At 41.0% G+C, this 27546-nt stretch overlaps 1 protein-coding gene across 1 annotated transcript; it reads left to right on the top strand.

Moving 5' to 3' along the window:
- Positions 1–4564: 4564 nt before the first annotated feature.
- LOC118388994 (protein-glutamine gamma-glutamyltransferase 2-like) lies at positions 4565–26631 on the top strand. The gene is made up of 13 exons (XM_035778644.2): positions 4565–4770; positions 10380–10559; positions 11731–11949; positions 13135–13253; positions 15413–15541; positions 15703–15880; positions 16094–16229; positions 18533–18636; positions 18910–19149; positions 20078–20353; positions 20634–20794; positions 21153–21289; positions 22312–26631. The coding sequence occupies exons 1-13, from the start codon at positions 4761–4763 to the stop codon at positions 22460–22462; spliced, it is 2040 nt and encodes a 679-aa protein (XP_035634537.1). The 5' UTR covers positions 4565–4760; the 3' UTR covers positions 22463–26631.
- Positions 26632–27546: the final 915 nt, after the last annotated feature.

Here is a 27546-nt window from a genome sequence, read left to right as displayed (position 1 = left end):
ACTCTTTATATCCCAAAAAGTCAGTTTAGTTGGCGCCATCGATTTCAGTAATCCACTTTCAACCTGCAGACAAAGGAATCCAAAAAGCTACCGCTAAACTTTGGTAAAACAAGTCAAACTACATTTATATTTAACCCTCAGGTACCCTAAAATGTAAGCAAAATATAATATTTCATATGGAAAGAAGTATGTTCAATAGAAAAGTAAAATTAGCAAGTGCGCGTCCTCGTCCTCGCGCACCCACAGACGGATTTCCAACTGTGACTCCTGGTACCAAAACTCAAAATTCTCATAAATAAGCCTGAAACCCTGAATAAAGACTGTTGACATCTAGTGGAAGCCATAGGAATTGCAATCTGGGAGCTGGAATTACATAGGACCCATAGCTTTCCATTACATTTTTTTTTTATTCTTTGGATTTTCAGCTACCATATCAATTGTGTTATATTCTCATGCATTATTTTAAAATGTCTACAAACTTCAAAGTGTTTTCTATCAAATGATACCAATTATATGCATGTTCTGGCTTCTGAGCCTGAGTACCAGCAAGTTTACTTTGGGCATGTCAATCAGGTGGAAATTCTGAAAAAAAGGACCCTAGCCCAAAGACTTGAACTTCTTCCATTTTCTGATAATTGCGCCAACAGTTGTTGCCTTCTCACCAAACTGCTTGCCTATTGTCCGGTAGCCCATCCCAGCCTTGTGCAGGTCTACAATTTTATCCCTGATGTCCTTACACCCTCTCTGGTCTTGGCCATTGTGGAGAGGTTGGAGTCTGTTTGATTGAGTGTGTGGACAGGTGTCTTGTATACAGGTAACGAGTTCAAACAGGTGCAGTTAATACAGGTAATGAGTGGAGAACAGGAGGCCTTCTTTAGAGCTCCCCCTCTATACTGCCCCCGTTGGAGAAAGTGCGTGCCCATAGTAAACTGAAAATATTTTTTCCCAAAATTGCTAATATATGCATATAAATTATAAATTATATAAATTATATATAAATATTATTGAATAGAAAACACTCTAAAGTTTCTAAAACCGTTTAAATTATGTCTGTATGTAAAGCAGAACTCTCAGGGCAGCCTTTCTCCCAAACTCTCTCTTGTGAAGAGAAAAGTTGGGTCAACTTTGACGTCATGGCCCCCACCCTTCCCGGGCAGCTACCGATCCAGGAACAGTCTCTATCTCTTCAGCGCGATGTCTGCTTTCAAATGGCACGTTCATTGTGAGAATCCTACGAGCCCTGCACGTTTGGCGGGCGAAATTGCTCGTGTCCCTCTGAAAAACATGCACTCTATTGCGCGCGGCCGATTTGGAGTACGTCTTTTTCCATGATCCAGCATTTGAAACCGGATTGTCTGTTAGCGCTGCTCTTTGTTCTACATGCTAAAAACATCATAAAGCTCGATTTTGCACATCGTTTGACCAGTTTAATCGACATATAATATGTAAATTGGAAGTTTTGATGCGCAAGAGTGCTGGACCAGAAGTCATTTTTGACGCATTTCAACTGAAGCTGTTAGCATATGCTAATACAGGGACACACAACCTGAAACCAAACGATGTATTGGGTAAGTATGACTCCTTCTACGTCTTCTGATGGAAGAACATCAAAGGTAAGGGAATATTTATGTGGTTATTTGGGGTTTCTGTGGACTCCAAACGTAGAGGAGACATACTGCTAATATCTGAGCGCCGACTCATAGTATAGCCCAGTGAACGATGTCTGTAACGTTAAAAATAAATGTAATACAGCGGTTGCATTAAGAAGAAGTGTATCTTTGTAAATATATGTAGAACATGTATATTTAGTCATGTTTATTGCTTGTTATCTGACGTTATCTGTCGGAGCTATCATCATTTCTCCGGACATTTGAGTAGCATTTTTTTTTTTAAATGTCGTCAACCGAGATTTATGGATATAAATGGCATATTATTGAAAAAAAAAAAAGTACTGTGTAACATGTAATATTACTGTCATCTGATGAAGATTTTCAAAAGGTTAGTGAATGATTTATTTTTTAATCCTACTTTTAAATTGTATTTTTTTCTGGGACAAAATGGCCGCCGCTTGCCTTTTGTTTCGGTGGTGATCTAATATAAATATGTGCTATGTTTTCGCCGTAAAACATTTTAGAAATCTGACTTTCTGGGTAGATAAACAAGGTGTTTATCTTTCATTTGAGCCATTGGACTTGTTAATGTGTGGAGGTTAAACGTGGGGGGGGTGTTCCCAAATTGGAACCCTAGTCCCCTTCTGGTTAAAGAAAAACTAACAGGTCTGTGAGAGCCGGAATTCTTACTGGTTGGTAGGTGATCCAATACTTATGTCATGCAATAAAATGCTAATTAATTACTTAAAAATCATACAATGTGATTTTCTGGATTTTTGTTTTAGATTCCATCTCTCACAGTTGAAGTGTACATATGATAAAAAGTACAGACCTCTACATGCTTTGTAAGTAGGAAAACCTGCAAAATTGGTAGTGTATCAAATACTTGTTCTCCCCACAGTATATATATATTTTTCTTGGTCCATTACTGTACACTCTCTAAATAAACAATATCAGTGATGAGATAAGAAAGTGTCAAATTAATTTATATGCTGATGACACTGTCATGTAATGTATCGCTTCAATGGCTGACCAATAATTATCACTATTGGAGACAGATTTTACGATATTATACAGCTGAAACTTGTTTTAAATGCAAAGAAAACACATTTTATGATTTTTAATCAGGTTCAAAAAGTTGGATCACTCATGAATGAAAATACACTTGCATTTATGAGCTTAGATGGTTCTCGAATTAATCAGGCCTCTGCATATAAATACTTAGGGATATGGTTGGATGGTAAACTGTCTTTTAAAATACATATTGATGAACTTTGTAAACGGCTAAAAATCAAGGCCAGGCTTCCTCTATAGAAACAGGACAAATAGAAGACAAATTGAAGACAAATTGTGCAAGCTACTTTTATATCTGTTATAGATTATGGCGATATTATTTACATGCATGCTACGGCATTAACACTTAAATCGCTGGATGCTACTTATCATTACTCACTTAGGTTTATTATGGGTGCTAGCTACAGAACTCTGGGTTGGACTTCGGAGTCCGTGAGACGAGAACAACATGCTCTCGTGTTTGTCTATAAAGCACTTCTGAATAAACTACCTTCTTATTTATCATCACTCATCAATATTAGAATTAGAATTCCTAAAACCAGGTCTGAAGCATGGATTATACTTGAGGCCCATGCGATCTCCACAGATTTGGGTCTGGCTGCCTTTTCCTGTTACGCTCCTTGCTTATGGAATAGCCTGCAGACTAAACTTAAACTTGAGACTCTTGTCCCCCCCCCTTGCCCATTTTACACATTTATTGGAGGATTTTTATTTTTGTATTGCTTGTAACTGTTTCGGGTAAATCACGTTATTGTGCTGTTAGGGGAATAACCTGTGTGTAAATGTAACAATCTGCAGCCGTATTTTGTTGTGTTATCTGTGATCGTTTTGTTTGTCTTGTGTAGTTTCTTAATCATTGTACCTAAACTGTATGTGTAAACATGTATACGCAGGGCCCTGATGTAAAAGAGACCTTGGTCTCAGTCTGTGTTCCTTGTTGAAATAAAGTTATACTATATATATATATTATCCCCGTCACCACAGGAGGCCTTTTGCCTTTTGGTCATCATTGTAAATAAGAATGTGTTCTTAACTGACTTGCCTAGTCAAATAAAGGTTAAATAATAAATAAATAAACAAGTAAAATAAATTAATAAATAAACAAATGCAAATGCAGCTACTTTGCTGTTATTCTGGCTCCACTTTTTGACACAAGTTAGCCATAGTTGGCTTGCAAGCAAGCAAAGGATAAGAACGTTGCCAGCCAGTATGCCAATGGAACATTTAGAATGAACACCTTGGTTGTGTCCATAGATACAAAACAGAAATACTTAACGACTGGTGTTTGGTGGATATGTTGGCACGGTTTGCCTAACAACACCCGTGCCAATATATCCTCCAAACACCAGCTTCTCAGGCATTATCACGTAATTAATACTCATACAATGTTTCCATTAACTCTCAAATTACCAACACATTTTATATACATTGATTAACAACGTGGGTCATTTTGACCCCAAGAAGAAATTATTGGATAAAGCAAGAATCACAGCAAAATATCAAATTATTTCTTATCAAAACATCAACCGGTCAGTCACTCCGACATTTTATTCATTAAAGTATGTCCACACATACATGAAAATGACTTCCCTATTCCCTATTGTCAGACAAATTAATGTTGTAAATTATGCAACTATAGGTGGTCTCAGTAGAGTGTGTGTGTGTGTGTGTGTGTGTGTGTGTGTGTGTGTGTGTGTGTGTGTGTGTGTGTGTGTGTGTGTGTGTGTGTGTGTGTGTGTGTCTGTGTGTGTACGTGTGTCTGTGTGTGTACGTGTGTGTGTGTGTGTGCACCCTTTCCATGCATGTGAGCGCGCGTATGCGGGGGTTCTAGGGAAGCGCCGTCACTCCCCAACCATTATGCTGTCGCCTTCAGCAATGTTTGGTGCGCTGCTATATGGCAAGAGTAGCCTACAGTTCCAAGGATTTTCGGTGACGCGCATGACCACTTCAAATAAGACCTTCGTTTAGTCTGAATAGCGCCGCACAGTGTAATAGACACAGTCATTGAGAATAACCTAATCTCCCCTGCCAGCCAGCATACCCCAGACTCTTGTCCGGCTGTAGATCAACGCGAACATGGCTCAAGGTAAGATTTTAATAACTAGACTATTTATAATGTTATATTGAAAATATTGTATATCAGCGAATCTTCTTCTGTAGTGCTTGCATCACCCAATTTACTGCTTATTTGAACGTAACTTTGAACTTGCTAGCGACTATGAATTACATGTTTCTGTTTCATAAACAGTATGCTAAAACAACAAATACATGTTTTGCAATATCAACAAAAATTTAGGCTACACAGTGGCAGACTTTCTTTATTTCTGACTCATTCTCTACCTGTACATGACCATCTGATCATTTATCATTCCAGTGTTAATCTGCAAAATTGTAATTATTTGCCTACCTCCTCATGCCTTTTGCACACAATGTATATAGACTCTCTTTTTTTTCTACTCTTTTTTTTCTACTGTGTTATTGACTTGTTGATTGTTAACTCCATGTGTAACTCTGTGTTGTCTGTTCACACTGCTATGCTTTATCTTGGCCAGGTCGCAGTTGCAAATGAGAACTTGTTCTCAACTAGCCTACCTGGTTAAATAAAGGTGAAATAAAAAATAAATAAAAACATTCTCAAGTAACATATCCTACTAAAGTAGCCCATGTTATTGTTATTCTTATTGTTATTGTTATTTTTATGTTATTGCTTCCAAAAATAAATTACTCCATGCAGGGCTGAGCCACAACTTGGTTCCTAAATATTTGAAGAATTTAGAGCATTTCCATATTGCCTTATAAGGCTATTGGAGAATAATTGCTTTGTTTGGAAAAAAACGCTAAAAACTGAAGAGGCAAAGTGAAATCTGACCCACCCCCCACCATAGACGAATTATGTCAGCAAATAGTTTTGCTGGTTGTCATTTGATGACCTAGGATATGCTATAACAGTGTGAAAGTCCAGCAACAAATATTTTCCTATGGCCAATGCTTAAACCATAACTACCAACTTAACATGGTCCATACACAGTAGACAGAGCTACGAGAAGATGTTTTGTGAGTTTGGGTGGGGTACATTTTTTCTCTAATAATGCATTCTGTCATCGCATTTGCTAGTGGCAAACAGGATTTACAAACATGTGGATTCTTTTTAGTAGGGTCCAGAAACATGTGGCCATTTCATGCAATTGTAAGTCATTTAGGCTGACATGACATTATAATAATATTTTTTTCTACTACCCAAATGACCTAAATGAGTGTCTCTGCCACTGTCAGACAGATCAATAGAAACAACCTTGTCTTGACCTGGCCCAGGGTCAATAAAAAGAAGGGAGATACAGAATGTACAATATAAAGAGGACATATATATATATATCAGCTACAATAGGCTACTAAATCAACTTTCCAGTGGCACTGACTTACACAATGATGAAGATAGCATGGATATTCATAGCCTAGTGATGGTGATGGTCTCAAGATAGGCTTGAGCTACTTTGAAAAACAGCTGTGTTCGTCTGAGTTGTTGAGAAAAAAAAATGTTGCGTCTAGTGTACTGACAGATTAGCCTTCTCTTTTAAGCAGCAGGCGTTTGCTTTCCAAACGTATTGCCCACAATTGTATTTTGAAATTTGTGAAAAGCCTATTGGCTATTTACTGACAGTGTGAAGAGAAATAGAATCCATAAAAATGGAACCCATAGAATGACAGTGCCCATTCAAGTCTGGACTGGCAGCCATTTTGAGCGTACCTATGAGTTTACCAGTCAAATCGCCAGGCTGTGTGCTGCCCAAATTCAGTCAGTGTTTAGACACCAGTAATTATATCATTATGGCAAAATTATTTCAATTCATCAGGGGATGCTGCAGCACCTTCAGCACCCCTACTTCCCGTCGCTATGCATATAGATCATCATTTGATTATTATAAATATAAAACCAACATTTCATTTTTCTGAATGACCATTTCTGATGACACTAATGATGTCTCTCGCACCTTGTCAGTTTTGTTTCGTATAGCAAACATCTGAAGAATGTTACACCCTTGTGTTTCAGGGGGAGTTAATTGTTGCTAAGGGACAATTGGGCTTTTATTAATAGCAAATGACAGCAGCTGTAAATGCAACCAGTAACTGTCCCACACTACATTTTGTCCTTGGAATGAGTTTGACCCATGCCTATGTAACAGTATAACTTTAGACCGTCCCCTCGCCCATACCCGGGCGCGAACCAGGGACCCTCTGCACACATCAACAACAGTCACCCATCGTTACACATCGCTCCACAAAAGCCACGGCCTTTGCAGAGCAAGGGGAACCACTACTTCAAGGTCTCAGAGCAAGTGACGTCACCGATTGAAACGCTATTTAGCGCTCACCACCGCTAACTAAGCTAGCCGTTTCACATCCGTTACACCTAAGCCTAATATATTGACATATACACTGAGCGTACAAAACATTAAGAACACATGCTCTTTCAATGACTTCGACTGACCAGGTGACTCCAGGTGAAATCAATGACATTCAGAGACTTGTCCCAAAGCCACTCGTGTTGTCTTGGCTGTGTGCTTAGGGTCGTTGTCCTGTTGGAAGGTGAATCTTCGCCCCAGTCTGTGTTCCAGAGGGCTCTGGAGCAGGTTTTCATCAAGGATCTCTCTGTACTTTGTTCCGTTTATCTTTGCCTCGTTCCTGACTAGTCTCCCAGTCCCTGCCGCTGAACAACACACCCACATCATGATGCTTCCTTCACCATGCTTCACCGTAGGGATGTTGGCAGGTTTCCTCCAGACGTGCCGCTTGGCATTCAGGCCAAAGAGTTCAATCTTTGTTTCTTCAGACCCGAGAATCTTATTTCTTCTCCCCGATTGCTTTTCGGCCAGGCGGCCAAGAGTTGGTGGTTCCAAAATTCTTCCAGATTGATAGAGTCCACTGCGTTCTTGGGGATCAAGGGTGATCAATGGAAACAGGATGCACCTGAGCTCAATTTCGAGTCTCATTGCAAAGGGTATATTTATGTGAGTAAAGTATTTCTGTTTTTATTGCCATGATAGTACAAGGAAACATTGTTAAATGTCTCTAAGCTTAAGCTGCATGCTGCATACTACAGCATTCGCTCATCTTTTGGGGCCATGCAGGGCAGTGTGGTTCAATGTGCTTTAAGGAAACAGCTAGAGAATGGGGAATAAGTGTCACCTGTTTACAATGTGTCTCTCTCTACACATGCACAAAGTGCTCGATTATGTTGACTCCCAGGAGTGCACAGTGCTGCCGGTATGAAGGGAAAAACGAAATACCACATTTCCAACAGAGAGTGGGACGGCATTTGAGACACAGTGTTGTGCTTTTACAACTGTCAGAGGAGAGAGAGAGACCTGCTTCATTCATGACTAGGCTGGGTAAGTTGCTTGTAATAGCTGAGAGAATGGAATTCATTTTTCCTGGGATTTACTGTACCCGCCTCTGTGAATATGTTACTGACTAGGATCCTTCATAGCCCTGGCCTTATTGGATTTATGCCGGCCCAGTAGTTCTGCTCGGCCTGTAGCACGGGCCTTGATGTGGGGGTGGTCAAGGTTAGTCGACTGGAAGCAAAACAAGGGAGGGTAAGCCAAGAGTGATGACATGATGGAGATGGCGACCTCATAGTAGTACTGTTGCTTCACTCAATGGGGTTATGTGACAATCCAAATGGGAAGACACATTCTCTACACTCATTGCTTGTACTAATCTTTGTCAATTTATTATTTTAGCAGACTGTAATACGGTGATATCATTGATTTACAATTAAAACAGTGGAATAATCCAAAACAACAATAACTACACCCTACCTACAGAAACCCTTTCAATTCAGATGGCATATTATCTTTCATACCACAATGCTAGAGTGGCTAATAAAAATGTATTTTATTTGACACCAATGATGTAATGCGACTATGACACGCAGCAATAAACTGCAGTTTACCATCCCATTGATTTAGCCTTTGCCTGTGTTGTCAAAAAACAACATTTTGGTTCACCACCTCTCATCTGCTATTCATCTCCGTAATGCTCCCCAGATTATGACATTGATAGATCCATTTTATAGGCCTGTTGCCTCTATGTGTCACGTTCTGTCCTTAGTTCCATTGTTTTGTCTTTTGTTTTAGTATGGTCAGGGCGTGAGTTGGGTGGGTTGTCCATGTTAGTTTGTCTATGATTTTCTATTTCTGTGTTTGGCCTGGTATGGTTCTCAATCAGAGGCAGCTATCAATCGTTGTCCCCGAACCATATTTAGGTAGCCTGTTTTCCATTGTGTTTTGTGGGTGGTTATTTTCTGTTTAGTGTTGTGTTGCACCATACAGGACTGTTCGTTGGTTGTTTATTGTTTTGTTTTCAGTGTTCATTAAAATATTTGAAACATGGACACTTACCACGCTGCACCTTGGTCCTCCTCTCTATCTCCAGACGACAAGCGTTACACTATGTGTGCAAAAGCACACGCTCCGATATACTTTATGGCTGAGTAAAATAGGGTTACTATGTTTCCCTTTAGGATGAGCTAATAATGCCCCAGAGTTGGACTGACGACTGGAGTTTGTCTCCTTTAAGTCCCACTTTCCCAGTATGTATGAAAGTATGAAAATGTACGCACTCACTACTGTAAGTCGCTCAGGATAAGAGCGACTGCTATAAATGACTTAAATGTCAACGTAAACTACAAGGTGTGAAACATGCTGTCGGCCAAATGTAGATGATATACTATCCAGATGGTCTTAAGCTCCATAAATGTTAGCGCCCTGACATTCTTCAAGAAGTAGCATCCTGGCCAGGGTGTACAAGCACCCTAAGGAAAGCAACCTTAAAGAAGATATCTCTGATTGTGTAACATGGTCAATGTAACTTCATCTTCTTAGCTGTTTGTATGAAAAAGAGGCGTTATGTTGTCCTGTAGGCAATTAGGATGCGAACCAATATAGTGTGTTTAGCTTAACACTTGAAATGTTAAACAGGGGTCAGTGTTAAAACACCAAGCTATAATGCAGCATGTAAATAAAAACAAACATGCCGAAATACTTGTCAGTCAGTGTTTAAATGGGTGTAACCTTTGGCACCGCACGTTCATTTTCCATCAAGTTTTTTCAATGCCCAAGATTGTTTAACAACACACTGTCTTGTCTTGAGGAAGCAGAGGGACTGTAGTTCTTCCTACGGTATAAACAGGACATCAGAAGGTGGGATTTTAGTCACAACCGAGGCCGGGGGATAAGGACGAGCACAATATTTGCTTGCGCACTTCGCCTAGCAGGCAGTGACAAAAGAAACGTACGTTGTCTCATTTTCTCTCTTGTGTAAAACGTCAAAAATCAATAAAAGTGTTGAGATGGGGGAGCCAGGAGCAATTGGAAGAGTCAAGTTGGTTGAAGACATAGAAAGTCTGTATAGACCCTACTGTCCTAAAAGCAAGGGGAGGGTTGGCCCACCACTGAGGCACCAAGATAGCCATTCAATAAATGTTATTTATATAGCGCTTTTTACAAACACATTTGTCAGAAAGTCTTAAACCATACTATAATAAAGGTGGGCCTAGAGTATACCCTCAAAAGAACAAACAGCAGAATTCGAGCAGAATTCTTTTCCCTTGTAACTGGCTGGGTAGATGTTAAGAGGTCAATCCTGAGGTCATTCCATTCACGAAGTCCTCTCTCTTTCTCATCCATCTCCCAGCACTGGAAATTGCCAGATGGGACCTGGAATGTGAGTTCAACAACACAGACCACCGTACGGAGCTCAACGGGGTGGAGCAGCTGATCGTTAGAAGGGGCCAGCCGTTCACCATCAACCTGCACCTCCGCTCGGGGGGATACCAGCCGGGCGGCAGTGCACTCGACCTCACCGTGGAGACAGGTAACTGTGTTTTCACTGGGTTGTTAGCTGACATCAATTCAGTGTGAAAGGCGCTAGCTCAATGTTGTTTAAAAATCATAGGTTAAAACAATACCAAAATAGAGCGTAGTCTGTTGATATGGTGCTACACACTAAGGAGCAGCGCATGCATGAGGTATTTTCAAATGAGCAGATTTAGACTTGATCCCCACTCAACTTTGTTTCCACGTCATTTAAAAAATATTGAATCAACACAGAAAACCAACTTTTAACCTAAATCCAATGTCATGGTGACAGGTTTTTGTTGATTTTTACGTTGAATTCACATTAATTGACCACTCAACCAAATGTAAATAAAAACCGTTTGTTGAACTGACGTCTGTGCCCAGTGGGGAGACGTTGCTGCCATGCCCAATAGACTGTTTTAATTTCATCAAATACAAATTTAAGCAGGTATTCACCCTGGCTATTTAAATGTCCTTACATATTTTGGAACTAAGTTTCTGTTTAGATTTTGAACAGGGAATTGAGAACATTTTTTTAACTGGGTCTTGTCTGTCAGGAAATGTCAAAGGTACTATGGAAATGCATAATTGTGTGTTTCTATTGGCACTGGGACCTTGTTTATTTTCTACAATGGCAATTGTGATCTAGAAGACAATAGGGAGGAAGAAAATATGATGGTGAAGTCTAATGTTGTTTTAAGTAAAGGGAAACTGTTTTAGCCTGGTCCAATTGTCAGTGATACCAGTATTGAGCAGAATAGTTAGTTGCCTCCTCTACCATTATTTACCCTCAGGGTTGGGTATGTTACTTTCAAAATATAATCTGTTACAATTGCTAGTTAATTGTCCCAACTTTTTATCAGTTACGTAACTTTTGGATTACCCAAACTCAGCAATGTAATCTGATTAGTTTCCATTACTTTTGGATTACTTTCCCCTTTAGCGGCATTAGAAGACCTAAAGGATCCATAAAACTAATTTGGTGTGTCATCATAGTGGTCTCTGACTTGTGGCCAGACTCGCTCAGATGGAACAAACTTAAACTTGCACCTATTTTCAATGCTGAATTGAATGTCATTGAGAAAACAGAAAGGTGTCAATGTATTCCTTTTCACAAACATCAGTTCTGTGTTTCAACGGTTCCTATTCCATCCCTGTCTCTTTCTCTCCTCCATGTCTTCTTCCAGGTCCCCAGCCCAGTGATCAGTATGGCACACGGGCCTCCTTTGGTCTGATTGACCAAATCGACACCTCCCGCTGGAGTGCCGCAGTCACCAGTCCCCCCGGGTACATGGTGTCCCTGTCCATCTGTTCCCCCCCGGACGCGCCTATCGGACGCTGGCGCTTGACCCTGGGTCAGGGGGGCTTGGTGGAGTTTGTGCTGCTATATAACCCTTGGTGCACAGGTGGGTAAACATTCCTTGAGTCATGCTCTCTGCGAGTGTATCCATTCAGTGTAGTGGGGCCTATGTACAGTACAGCGAGGGAATGCCTTTAGATGTCTCTATGACATAGACAGAGAACATGATCAATGGAGAGATTCGGGCTTATAGCAGTGGAAGGATCACAACGTGTGGAGAACAGGATGGATGGGTGGTAGTTTGGGAGAGGATATGATGATCATGAATGGGGATGGATTTTTTTGTGCCCTACTATGTGCTATATCTACAATAATATATGCCATTTAGCTGACGCTTTTATCCAAAGCGACTTACAGTCATGTGTGCATACATTCTACGTATGGGTGGTCCCGGGAATCGAACCCACTACCCTGGCGTTACAAGCGCCATACTCTACCAACTGAGCCACAGAAGGACCACTACATGTTTCACTTAGAAATTGTGTCCCAATTGGCAACAAAGTAAATAAACAGCAGGTAGTCTCATTAATTAGAGACAATTCTACCATGCATGTTTGAGCCAGCAGCATACCATTCTGCATCTCACTGCTGGCGGTGTTCTACATTCTCAATCTGGCCCTCATTCCATCATGGCCACCTAATCATCCCCAGCTTCCAATTGGCTCATACTTTCTTCCCTGTAACTATTTCCCAGGTCGTTGCTGTAAATGAGAATGTGTTCTCAGTCAAGTTACCTGGTTAAATAAATATTGCAAAAAAAGGGCATTTTGAAGGTACACTCAGCAAATGGCATTGCCACGAGCAGCACCGCAGATATTGAGATGAGAGAGAATCAAGACTTCGCTCTGACACCGTATCTGCACATGTGCATGGTTAGTTTTATGCAGTTCACAGCCTGGTAACCAGCGCACCAAAACAGAGGAGAAGTTGAGCTTCGCACTGTAATGCTCTTAGTTGTTGCGGAAGTTGACCCACTAGTCTGTTTATTTCTTCATCTACATCTACTGTGCCATAGACTACTTCCTTATTCAAAGAGCATCTTGCATATCCATTCTCCGCAGCTGTAAAACTTTGATCTACCTTCAATAAACCCTGTGCATGTTGAAATAGTGTTTTCTTACTGCAAGCACATAATGAGGCATCCTTCATTCCATTTGCTATTTTGGGAGCTTGTCTTTTTCTATGGAGGACGATACCTCATTACAGTATTATTTGTGTCTCTTGGCAACAGGCGATGTGGTGTACATGGACAGTGAGGAGAAACTGACGGAGTACGTCTTGGCTCAAGATGGTATCATTTACCGAGGCAGCTGGAAATACCTCATCCCTACACCTTGGAACTTTGGCCAGGTACCAACACCAACACAAGTGCTATCAGCTCCACTTTGGCCCAAGCTTACCCCCAATAAGGAAAAATGGTCCGTTATCAAAATATGTGCTCTTAACATTCAAAATAGAGATAGTGTTGCCTATTTTACGTATCAGTGGCCTGACAAGTTTGCTAAAAAGGTAAAATAGGGTTCAGAGGAACTTGTGATGGGTGGGACATCCTGTCAACTGCTTACTGGAAAAATCAATTTCAGGCTAATCGATTTCCAAATTTAGACACTTCCATTGGTTCAATCAGTGTATGATTGACAGATCATGTTAATCCCACTGTAGGATATCGAGACCCTGATTCCGTTGTTGATACAGCTCTGTTTTTAATGGGTGTGTGTCATAGTTGCATACATCTTTTGCAGGTAACTGGTATCCAGCATCACTAAGCATTTGTGCCTGTTATTTTCAGGAGGGAATCAAAGTCAAGAAGCAAGACTTCTAATCCTTTGATCATTATTTGACCTTTTGCTCACTCTTGCATGTTTACTTCCATTTAGAAAATATATACAGTATCAGTCGAAAGTTTGGACACGCCTACTCAATCAAGGGATTTTCATTATTCTTTTTTACTATTTTCTACATTGTAGAATAATAGGGATGACATCAAACTATAAAATAACACATATGGAGTCATGTAGTAACCAAAAAAGTGTTAAACAAAGTATCCACCCTTTGCCTAGATGACACCTTTGCAAACTCTTGGCATGCTCTCAACCAGCTTCATGAGGTAGTCACCTGGAATGGATTTCCTGTACTCTGTTGTATCGGTTTGCATGTTACCGTGTTAGTGTGCACTTGTTTTTACGGGTCTCGTACCTTGTATTTATTAGAGGTTTACACCTCGCTTTTTGTTTGGGTTTTGTAATGGTTATCGTCTGGAGATAGAGAGGACCAAAGCGCAGCGTGGTTAGTGTTCATTTTTTTAATGGAAAACTGAACACTTCAAAAACACAAAATGACAACCGAAACAGTTCTATCTGGTGCAGACACACAAAGACTGAAAATAACCACCCACAAACCCCAACAGAAAACAGGCTACCTAAATATGGTTCCCAATCAGAGACAATGACTAACACCTGCCTCTGATTGAGAACCATATCAGGCCAAACAACAAACCCAACCTAGAAACACAAAACATAGAATACCCACACAACTCACGTCCTGACCTACTAAAACAAAGAAATAACACAAGAACTATGATCAGAACGTGACAGGTTTACAGCCCTATATTATATATATATATACAGTTGAAGTCGGGAGTTTACATACATAAACTCAGTTTTTCATAATTCCTGACATTTAATCCTAGTAAATATTCCCTGTTTTAGGTCCGTTCACCCCTTTATTTTAAGAATGTGAAATGTCAGATAATAGTAGAGAGAATGATTTATTTCAGCTTTTATTCATTTCATCACATTCCCAGTGGGTCAGAAGTTTACATACACTCCATTAGTATTTGGTAGTATTGCCTTTAAATTGTTTAACTTGGGTCAAATGTTTCGGGTAGCCTTCCACAAGCTTCCCACAATAATTTGGGTCAATTTTTGGCCCATTCCTCCTGACAGAGGTGGTGTAACTGAGTCAGGTTTGTAGGCCTCCTTGCTCACACACACTTTTTCATGTTCTATGGGATTGAGGTCAGGGCTTTGTGATGGCCACTCCAATACCTTGACTTTGTTGTCCTTAAGCCATTTTGCCACAACTTTGGAAATATGTTTGGGGTCATTGTCCATTTGGAAGACCCGTTTGCGACCAAGCTTTAACTTCCTGTCTTGAGATGTCACTTCAATATATTCGCATGTACAGATGTAGGACCTTAAATTGGACCTACAGTACAGGTATGTTGTCATAGCAAAATAATCCTGCAGAAACATAATTTGAACATTTGGTTCATAACGTTGTTTGATTGGTAGTTAGGATATTAGCTGACCAAAAGTAGGCTACATGAAAAGTGCAATACTGTTAACAGAACTGCGTGTCAGTATGAATTTTCAGTCATTTTTTGTAAATCACAAAAATAATCTCCATTTCCTGTGGTGTAGGAAAATTTAAGCAACAAAAGAGTGATCAAATTAAGATGCGACATCTGTAGTCAATCTTTCCTTGTTTGTTTTGTCTGTGTTGTGTAGTTTGAGGATGGGATCCTGGAAGCTTGTCTGAGAATCCTGGAAATGAACCCCAAGTGCCTGCGTAACCCTGGGAAAGACGCTTCAGGGAGGAAGAACCCAATCTATGTGTCCAGAGTTCTCAGTGCCATGGTGAGATCACATCAAATGGGTTTCCCATCCTGTCATGCACTACATTACACACTACAGTGCATACAGCAGTTCAACATAGATGGCAAATGGCACCGCTCAAAATAACAAAGCAAATTTCACGTGAAATGAAGAGCCTGACCATTGTTGTCCATGTCCCTCAGGTGAACTGTAATGACGACAAAGGGGTATTGCTAGGCAGGTGGACCGACGACTATGACGGTGGGGTGAGCCCCCTGTCATGGAAGGGCAGTGTGGAGATCCTGCGGAACTGGGACACAAATGCCTGTCAACCTGTGCGCTTTGGCCAATGCTGGGTGTTTGCAGCAGTGGCCTGCTCAGGTTAGACATGAACGGATAGAAACGCTAACAGCATGTTTACATACTGTATCGCGATGTAGGATAAAAATGTTTAGTTTTGCACAAGACACGTTAAGTAGCACATTCTATGAACTACTTGTGTATAATGTGTTTATAATGCCATATGTTAAATTTGTAGTAGTATAGTTCCTGAGTAGTACTGGCTAACTGTACATTATTTCTCTGACCTATCAGTTTCACGAGCCCTGGGCATCCCTTGTCGAGTGGTCACCAACTATAATTCAGCCCATGACACCAACAGTAACCTGGTGATAGAGCGCTATGTGGATGAGAACGGACAACTTGTTCAGAAGTCGAGAGACATGATATGGTGAGAACTCAGGACTATCAAATTGACGAGTGACTGAATTTCCACTCAAAACAATTCAACACAGAGCTAGAGGATGTTGTGCAGTATATAGTCGGAAAATACTGTTTTTCACTGTAAAAAAATGAATAAATAAAAACACGATCAAAAGTGTGGCAGCACAGGGTGCCAAACATGAACTGAAAAAAGACATCAAAAGATGTCAAAATCCAGACATTTACATTAAGAGTCAGAGTGACAAAAACGGTAACAAAAAACTGCTTTGGCAGGCTAAAATGACAGGGGAAAAAAACAGTAATTTCTGATTAAGATATGTGTTTTAAGATGTAAATGAACTGAAACGTATTGTAGAAATACATTCTAAATAGTATATTTTGGGGGTAAATGATTGTATATTTACAATTTTCAACGGTTATGCTATTTGGGGCGGCACCGTAGCCTCGTGGTTAGAGCATTGGACTAGTAACCGAAAGGTTGCAAGATCAATTCCATAGGTACCAATCTGTCGTTCTGCCCCTGAACAAGGCAGTTAACCCACGGTTCCTAGGCTGTCATTGAAAATAGGAATTTGTTCTTAACTGACTTGCCTAGTAAAATAAAGGTAAAATAAAAATACTAAATCAAAATACAGTCATTTCTGATTTTAAGATGAAAATCATCTTGCCGATTATGTAGAATAGATTAAATTTACTCATGCCTTTTAGCCAACAATCTGGAAATAGTCAAAGTATTCCGGAGGATATATGAGCAAATGTCCTGCTCTTTTGCCAGACAGCAATCTGGAAAGGTCTATTAACCTACAAACGGGACATTAAAACTATAATATCTTATGTTTCACTGAGTCGTGGCTGATCGAAACCACGGATAATATATAGCTGGCTGGGTTTTTTGTCCATCGGCAGGACAGAACAGCTATGTCTGGTAAGAAGTGGGCTGGGGGTGTGTGTCTATTTGTCAATAACAGCTGGTGCGCGATGTCAACACCATAGTGCCCACTAAGCTAAGGACCCTGGGACTAAACACCTCCCTCTGCAACTGGATCCTGGACTTTTTGACGTGCCGCCCCCAGGTGGTAAGGGTAGGAAACAACACATCTGCCACACTGATCCTCAACACTGGGGCCCCTTAAGGGTGCATGCTTAGTCCCCTCCTGTACTGCCTGTTCACCCACGACTGCGTGGCCAAGCACGATTTAACACCATCATTAAGTTTACTGACAACACAACAGTGGTAGACCTGATCACCGACAACGATGAGACAGCCTATAGGGAGGAGGTCAGAGAGAACAACCTCTCCCTCAAATGTGACAAGACAAAGGAGGTGATCGGGGACTACAGGAAAATGAGGGCCAAACAGGCCCCCATTAACATTGACGGGGCTGAAGTAGAGCTGGTCAAGAGTTTCCTGGTGTCCACATCAGGTTCCTTGGTGTACACAACAGCAACAAACTATCATGGTCCGAACACACCAAGAAATGTTCTACAGCTGCACCATCGAGAGCTTGGTATGCTTGGTAAGCCTGGTATGGCAACTGCTCGGCATCCGACCGTAAGGCGCGACAGAGGGTAGTGCGTACAGCCCTGTACATCACTGGGGCCAAACTTCCTGCCATCCAGGATCTCTATACTAGGCAGTGTCAGAGGAAGGCCCCAAAAATTGTCAAAGACTTTTCTCTCTGCTACCGCATGGAAAGTGGTACCGGAGAGCCATGTCTAGGTCCAAAAGGCTCATTAACAGCTTCTACCCCTAAGCCATACGAGTGCTGAACAATTAATCAAATGGCCACCCGGACTATTTACATTGACACCCCCCAACCCTTTGTTTTTACACTGCTGCTACTCACTGTTTATTATCTATGCAAAGTCACTTTACCTCTACCTACATGTACAAATGACCTCGACTAACCTGTACCCCTGCACATATAGCCTCGTTAATGTTATTTTATTATGTTACTTTTTATTTAAAAAATGTACTGTATTCAGTAAATATGTATTTTTCTTGAACTGCACTGTTGGTTTGTAAGTAAGCATTTCACGATAATGTACCTGTTATCTTCGGCGCATGTGACAAATACAATTTGATTTGATTTGGCTGTTGTGTCCTTGGAGGAACTATAAAAAAAAGAAAGAAAAATATACACATCCAACTTATCAGCTGCAGGACAGAAGCAAAAAGGAATATATCAAAGCAGAAAGGAATGTCCGCAACTCTGGTGTGCTCCAACTTGGATCGAAAGGTTGTCTTTTTTTCTCCGTCTGATTAATTCACCATGGGAACATACCAGAGTTGGTATTTTTTCTTTGTAGGAACTACCACTGCTGGGTCGAGAACTGGATGACCAGACCTGACCTTAAACCAGGTTATGATGGCTGGCAGGCCATGGACCCCACACCTCAGGAGAAGAGTGAAGGTAAGGCATTGAGAATAACACCAACTATAATACCCCAACAAATACAGAATAGCCCATAAAAGGGCCTGACCCCAATTCAAATGTGTATTGATTCCCCTGATACCATTAAAGTTACGTATTGGGATTTGGTGTAGAAACGGCTAAATCGCTAATCGACATATTTTACTAGTAGACATAAAGATATGCCTTAAGATAAGACTTAAACACGTGTCATTTTCAGTTCTCTCGCAGATTACATGACTTTTCCACTCACTCACTGTCCCTTTCTTCCAGGAGTTTACTGCTGCGGCCCTATCCCACTGAAAGCCATCAAGGAGGGCGAGCTCACCTGTAAATATGATGCCCCATTTGTGTTTGCGGAGGTCAACGCTGACGTGCACACCTTTATGAAGCGCAAAGACGGCAGCACAGAGAAGATCATTAGCTCTGTCCAAGTGGGCCTGAAGATCAGCACGAAGAGTGTGGGCAGTGATAGGAGAGAGGACATCACACACCTGTACAAGTACCCCGAGGGTAGGGAGCTTCGCTACAACAGACAATAAGGACCCGCAATACTTGATAAGCATTTGCAGCGTGGCAATAGGGCCAGGCATGGCTGGCATCCTATTATGTAGGGTGACCAACAGTCAAACAAGTGCTGACCTGATGTGCATTCAACAAGGGAAATTGTTTTGCGAACGTTAGCTAACGTTAGCTCACATATTCCATTTGTCTTGTGTTAGCTGTGAACGTTCGCCAACATTAGTGAACGGTCTGAGAAGGTCGTGAGCGGCGAATATAAGCGTCTGTTTCGGTCTAAACTGCTACTACAAATAATCAAGTGACCATGTGGGCTTTCTATTACGTGTAGTAGGAATAGCAAAGCCATTTGCTGTTTGAATATTGTCGCTAAAAAGCCACAGGTATGCTACAAAAAGTAGCTGTTTGATGTTTCACCAAAACATTTTAGAATGTTAATTGTTCGACTGAAATTGTTGCTCCGGGCAACATTTTCGCCGCAACAGAAGCCTTGTTGAATTCGCCTCAGGTTGTGAGTGAAAAGGCGGGGATATAATAAGGGGAAGGAGAGGTAGGAAACGGGAAGCTTGGGGGTCGATGATATGATGACACACCACTGCACCACACTGACTGAAAATGGACAAACTAACAAACACACCACTGTAAGTAACATGGCATCAGGACACACTAATGTCACATTACACCACGATATGCCACCCAAGACAGCAGATAGGAAAATCACATATTATGTATCAATATTTGTAATAGTCTGTTCACTATATGTACAATCTGAGAGCGTATGGAGCTATTTGTGGTGAAGGACAATAAGGACTACTCTGGTGTGGAAGCAAGTTCTTATACTTCCCTGAATGTGTCCGGGTTGATCAGAGGCTATACACAGTATGAAAGCATGTGTAACTTTTAGTTTTTCTTGTGCCCCCAGGTTCTGACGAGGAAAGGGAGGCCTTTACAAAAGCTAACCACCAGAACAAACTTCTGCAGCAGCCAACAAATGCTGGCCTGCTTATCGCTATCAAGGTCTCTGCGGAGATGAAGAAGGGCTGCGACTTTGACGTGTTCGCCGTGGTTATGAATAACACACCGAATGGGAAAAAGTGCCGTCTGGTGTTCGGCTCCAGAGCTGTGTCGTACAACGGAATTCTGGGAGAGAACTGTGGGTTCAAAGACCTGCTCAACGTAGAGTTGGCACCTGGAGAAGGTCAGTTGGCTTTGTAGAATGGAGTGATCAGTCTATAAATGTATGAGTGTGATATACTGTATCTACTTCTGGTTTCGATTATCATTTACACCTAGCTCATTTCGAGTATAAGACTGTGTACTGATGTATCTCTTCACGTTCTTTCACTGTCTAATGCTAACTGTGTATCTATGTCAATGAATGCAAAATGTCCAGTGGTTTGTGTCTCTGCCTACGTCAACATGGCAAGATGTGAGAAGTTGTGAGTGTGTCACTTTCTAAGCTAAATGTCTCTCTCCAGAGAAGCGAGTTCCTCTGAGAATGAACTATTCCAAGTATGCCGAGAACCTCACTGAGGACAATTTGATCCGGCTGGCGGCTCTGCTCCTAGACTACGGCACCCGAGAGGCCTACCTTGCTGTGAGGAACGTTGTACTGGAAAATCCTGAGATCAAAGTCAGGGTACGGTCGGTCACTACTGTAACACTTAAAAAAAACAAGATTTAAGCATACAATAAAAATGTGTAAATGCAATCGTTAACCTGAATAGTTTATGAATTAATGCATCGATACAGCATAACCAAGCGGGGTAGTCTGACTTGGGAATCAAAGTTTCAAACATTTGGTCCCAAGCCAAGTAGACACAGTTCCAAGAAAACAAAGTTGCCTTGAAGTACTCATGCTAGGACAAGATATCCATGTGAAAAGAATGGTTCTAGCTGGCATCGCAAGCTTGAGTCGGATTTGTATCGGTGGAACATTTCTCTAGCCGATGAAATGCAACGTCTCAGAGCATTAAGTGATGTCCCTTACGTTGTAGATTCTTGGGGAACCCAAAGAGAACCGTAAGATGGTGGCTGAGATAACTCTACAGAACCCTCTGCCAGTACCACTGCAGAACTGCTGTTTCACCGTGGAGGGTTCCAACCTCACCGGAGGACAGATCATCACTGAGAAGTAAGGACAACCATGGCAGTGTGACATCTACGTTATGTCCAATAAGGACTGATAACAGATCAAGTCCCATGTATACCAAACACTAACAACAGGACATGTGCTTCTGTGTACACAGTACACGTTAGTAAAGGTCAAAGGGTATAGCCATTTAGTGCAGTTTGTCAGGTATGTCCATAACCACATGTAATTCATACACACATAATCATCTACTCATCTGGTCACCGAGTGGTGTATGTCCATGCTTTGGTAGTTGGAGAGAAATGTCTGTAGAAGACATTAACGCTTACATGTCAAAAGCAGTGTAACAGCTTTATTAGGGCTAAGGTGGATACTGAATTCCCAGCCATCTACAAATCAAGCAGACTAAAACTATCCAAGTGTCTTGCCAAGGTCACAATTCATGAAGCTTTTCAAAGAAGTGTTTTGATTTGAAAAGTAACACTTTCACATCAAAGACTAGGGAGTTGGCTAGGCAAAAGCAAGCTGTTTCACCAGTTAATTAATGTTTGTCTGGATTTATTCACTATATATAAAACCATTGGGTTTCTGAGAGCATCGCTTTGTCAGAGTTGGATATCCAAGCATTCAGATGGTGGTGATGACAGGGTTTGGTTGACTTGCGATCCCCAGATGTTTGGCTCAACGTGGTGTTACGCAATCGAGACAACTGCCTAGAGGCAGAGAATATGAAGGGATTTGATCACAAAGACAGGTTTGAATGAGTTTGAGAACCTCCGATGACAGATTTACAGCAGATATTTTAATCCAAAGTAACTTCTAGTTCACACATATGTATATGGCTGGATGGGAGCAGACTGTAGACAGTGAAGCAATACATACACAGTCCTGGCTGGTCAACTCAGCTAAATGATTACAATCCCACTAGCTAAAGACATCCATTGATAGCCAAGGTGTTCATGAAAACAAGATCAATGGTCTCAACAGTTATGCTGAGAATACAGCATGATAGAGTGTTACAGAGTATGTCGATAGAGTAACTTCTAAATGTGTACCTTCCTTAGGCTTAACTCCACGGTGGAACCCGGGCAAGATGCCAAGGTCAAAATCTACTTCACGCCCACCCACTCAGGCCAACGGAAACTGGTGGTCGACTTTGACAGCAATAAGCTGTGTCACGTCAAGGGCTACAGGAATGTCATCATCGGCAAGTAGAGGACCCACCCTGGGCCTGCACTCCATAAAACCCAGTGAAGACAAAGACATACAGTTGTTTCACAATCTATGCATATTTCTATACTCCAAGATCTCTTTTATCACCTATAGATAAACAAATTCTCTGTTTGCTAGGATTATACCGTGCCTTCGGAAAGTACTCAGACCCCTTGACATTTTCCAAATGGTTGCGTTACAGCCTTTTTCTCATCAATCTACACACAATACCCCATAAGAACAAAGCGAAAACAGGTTTTAAGATATTTTTGTAAATGTATGAAAAAAATATATATATATATATTTACATAAGTATACCCTTTGCTATGAGACTCTAAATTGAGCTCAGGTGCATCCGGTTTCATTGACCATCCTTGAGATGTTTCTACACCTTGATTGAAGTCTACCTGTGGTAAATTCAATTCATTGGAGATGATTTGGAAAGGCCCACATCTGTCTATATAACAGTGCATATACCAAGCCATGAGGTCGAAGGAAATGTCCGTAGAGCTCCGAAGCAGGATTGTGTCAAGGCACAGATCTGGGGAAGGGTACCAAAACCTTCTGGAGTATTGAACGTACCCAAGAACACAGTGGCCTCCATTATTCTTAAATGGAAGAAGTTTGGAACCACCAATACTTTCTAGAGCTGGCCAACCGGCCAAACTGCGCAATCAGTGAAGAAGGGCCTTGGTCAGGGAGGTGACCTAGAACCCGATGGTCACTCTGACAGAGCTCTAGAGTTCCTCTGCGGAGATGAGAGAACTTTCCAGAAAGACAACCATCTCTGCAGCACTCAACCAATCAGGCCTTTATGGTAGAGTTGCCAGAAGGAAGCAACTGCTCAGTCAAAGGCACCCAAAGTTTGCCAAAAGGCACCTATAGACTTTCAGACCATGAGAAACAAGATTCTCTGGTCTGACGAAACCATTTATTTCAATGGTGGAAAAAGTATCAAAAGTAAAAGTACAAATCATTTCAAATTCCTTATATAAAGCAAACCAGATTGCACCATTTTCTTGTCTTTATTTACTTAACGGTAAGCATAGACATCATTTGCAATCAAAGCATTTGTGTTTAGTGAGCCGCCAGATCAGAGTCAGTAGGGATGACAAAGGACTTTCTCTCTTGACAATTGTGTGAATTCTAACTATTTGGCCTGAATGCCAAGCGTGGAAAAAACAATTGCATACTTTTTTAGAATTAGGCTGTAACGTAACAAAATGTGGAAAAAGTCAAGGGGTCTGAATACTTTCAAGTAAAAGTCTGAGTATGTGTAAATATACTTGGCAAATAAAGGAGTTTCTGATTATACATTTTTGCATGCAAAGCTGTGAAATATAGGACTTTTGTATTTTTGCATATAAACCTTTCATCTGTGATTGTACAATGAAGAGCAACATTACCACATGTGGCTTGCTATCAGTAATCCTTTGGCAAATACTGAGCATTTTGTTAGGGAGGTCAAAAGGTTCACTTCCATCTTCTTGACAAAAATGAAATAGTTAGACATTGGCAGAACCTAGAGATTATTGGAAGAAGCCAGAGATACAAATCATTCCACAAAACTGATTCAAGACATGAGAACGCACATTGGCTCCATGTAAAAACTCCCTGTACCTGGAAACTAGTCCAGTCCATAGTAGAATTCATCTTGATGAACACTTAGCACACCATGGAATTATTTATATAACTAGTCCCTTCACATTGAACAATCCACAGGTATACTACCGTTGAAAAGTTTGGGGTCACTTAGAAATGTCCTTGTTTTCCATGAAAATATACATTAAATTAGTGTCAATATGAATAGGAAATATAGTGAAGACGTTGAGAAGGTTATAAATAATGATTTTTAATTGAAATAATAATTGTGTCCTTCAAACTTTTGTCAAAGAATCCTCCATTTGCAGCATTTACAGCCTTGCAGACCTTTGGCATTCTAGTTGTCAATTTGTTGAGGTAATCTGAATAGATTTCACCCCTTGCTTCTTGAAGCACATCCCACAAGTTAGATTGGCTTGATGGCGTACCATACGGTCAAGCTGCTCCCACAACAACTCAATAGGGTTGAGATCCGGTGACTGTGCTGGCTACTCCATTATAGACAGAATACCAGCTGACTGCTTCTTCCTTAAATAGTTCTTGCATAGTTTGGAGCTGTGCTTTGGGTCATTGTCCTGTTGGAGGAAATTGGCTCCAATTAAGCGCTGTCCACAGGGTAGGGCATGGCATTGCAAAATGGAGTGATAGCCTTCCTTCTTCAAGATCCTTTTTATTCTGTACAAATCTCCCACCTTACCACCACCAAAGCACCCCAGACCATCACATTGCCTCCACCATGCTTGACAGATGGCTTCAAGCACTCCTCTAGCATTTTTTCATTTCTTCTGCATCTCACGAATGTTCTTTGTGATCCGAACACCTCAAACATAGATTAGTCTGTCCATAACACTTTATCCTAACCTTCCTCTGTCCAATGTCTGTGTTATTTTGCCCATCTTAATATTTTATTTTATTGATCAGTCTAAGATATGGATTTTTCTTTGCAACTCTGCCTAGAAGGCCAGCATTCTGGAGTCGCCTCTTCACTGTTGACATTGAGACTGGCGTTTTGCGGGTACTATTTAATGAAGCTGGCAGTTAAGGACTTGTGAGGTGTCTGTTTCTCAAATTAGACACTCTAATGTACTTGTCCTCTTGCTCAGTTGTGCACCGGGGCCTCCCACTCCTCTTTCTATTCTGGTTAGAGCCCGTTTGCTCTGTTCTGTGAAGGGAGTAGTACACAGCGTTGTACGAGATCTTCAGTTTCTTGGCAATTTCTCTCATGGAATAGCCTTAATTTCTCAGAACAATACTAGACTGACACGTTTCAGAAGAAAGTTGTTTGTTTCTGGCCACTTTGAGCCTGCAATTGAACCCACAAATGCTGATGCTCCAGATACTCAACTAGAAGGACTGTTTTCAGCTGTGCAAACATAATTGCAAAAAAGTTTTCTAACGATCAATTAGCATTTTAAAATGATAAACTTGGATAAGCTAACACAACGTGCCATTGGAACACAGGAGTGCTGGTTGCTGATAATGGACTTCTTTACGCCTACTTTATGTAGATATTCCATAAAAAATATGTTGTTTCCAGCTATAATAGTCATTTACAACATTAACAATGTCTACATTATTTCTGATCAATTTGATGTTATTTTAATGGGCAAAAACAAGAACATTTCTAAGTGACCACAAACTTTTGAACGGTAGTGTACATCTTATTGTTTTCCACTGAATGGTGATGCCATGAAGAATTGGGGTGCCATTCCGCCATACTGCCAATGTGCATTCTGATTAAAAAACAGGCACCCGGCCTTGGTTCATTGAGAAAAGGTAGTAATCCATAATTTGACATACCATGCAAAATGCTAACGTAAATCAGATCCAGGGGGAAAATGCAAACAAATGCAATAATTCATTTTGAGCAGGAAATCTGGATGTAATGGTCTGGTTCTGGTTAGGTTCTGATAGTTGGTTCTTACAAATGGACCTTGTGATAGAAATATGATGTATTCACCTTATTTGGTGGATATTTCATTTTTATTTACTTAACAAACAGTAAGGTATTTCTGTCCTCCTAATGCTGAGTTGTATGGTGTCAACTCCAGCTTCCTGCAGCTAGTCTGGGTGTCAAGTACATGGGTTTTCACTAGAAATGGCTTGAAGCTGACAACTGATTGATGTCTCGGTGATAAGAAACCAAATATCCACATTCCATTCTATGATTAGTGGTGCATGTGAGACATATGTCTCTGGTCTGATTGAGCCTGCATTCCATAGACAAGATATGGTGTATGTTTAGCTGGGATAGAGAGGAGTAGAACAAAAGGCATCAGTGGTCCTTAGACATCCTGGCCTGGGAAATGAGGCCAGGGTCGGGGGGTTAAGATAACGCCAGGGGCAGATCAAGACAGGATGAGCCCAAAGTGGCTCATGGTGCACCCCCAATCTATCTGGGAATGGTGGAGCCAGCCATGGTTGAAGCATTTTTAAGTTGGGTATATAAAGACACAGTATTCTCTGTATGATTCAAGCACTCGGTCCGACAGTCAAGACTCTTGGGCTGACGGTTTCATTATTGCAATAATTAATCAATATTAAATAAAGATGATTATTTGAAGAAATTACTAAGTCTCTCTCAGTACTGAATTTCCACGACAACCTCCATTTCGTTGGGCATAGAAAAGTTAGCCACAGGGACATTCTAAGTCTTTTGCCTGCCCCGTGTTTGGGTCAATAAACCTTTGTGACTTGCGCTGTCTGCATCTGGGTCTTATCCTGAGTTCTGATAGTACCAATCCCTAATTGCCCCTTTAAAGCTAGAATCCTTATTTGGTCAAACTGCTACGTCCGTTTGGGATAATGCCACAACTAAGAAGTTACTGAAAATAAAGAACACTGTTTTTTTCCCCCCTCGGACATCATTGCACACGCAATAAAATAGCATAATATGTACAGATATTTGTTTTACCACACTACCGGACAATCCTCCATTTCATCAACAACAACAAAAAACTACAAGAAGGCGCCGTGGCAGTTTCCCCAAATGCGGATTCGACCTTCAAGGTATAGAAGATATTGTACAATTTTACTTCATGTTTAGCTTTTTAAGGTTGTTTGAAAACAAGCAACATAAGTGCAAGTATAAGTTGTAGATCAAGTGTGTTAACACAAACAACTTAGTCTGAAAGTAGTTATACCAATGACCTCATATAACTCTAAACTGCCCTCAGCACATACACAACATTGCAGCGTTTGTGTCATTTTGGTGCATTAATCACTTAAGGGTTTCCATTCTGGGTGTTGTTTTCATCTAGTCTGGGATTCCTACAGCGTTTCCAGACATGCTTTAGAGCAATGATTCCCAAAATGTGTAGGGGGCACGAGGGGTCGGCAGTGGGGTGCAGGAACTCAGTCCGACTTTAAAATTACTCTTGAGAGTTGTAATAGCGGAATGCCCAAGGTGCAATTTTGAAATTGGGTAGTGCATCATCAGTTCCTCTTGTCATGTTAGTAATTACATACCGTAGAGCTATTTATAA

Source organism: Oncorhynchus keta, chromosome 10 (assembly GCF_023373465.1).
Source record: "Oncorhynchus keta strain PuntledgeMale-10-30-2019 chromosome 10, Oket_V2, whole genome shotgun sequence".
In the NCBI taxonomy this organism is placed as follows: Eukaryota; Metazoa; Chordata; class Actinopteri; order Salmoniformes; family Salmonidae; genus Oncorhynchus; species Oncorhynchus keta.
This window is presented reverse-complemented; position numbering and strand designations above follow the sequence as displayed.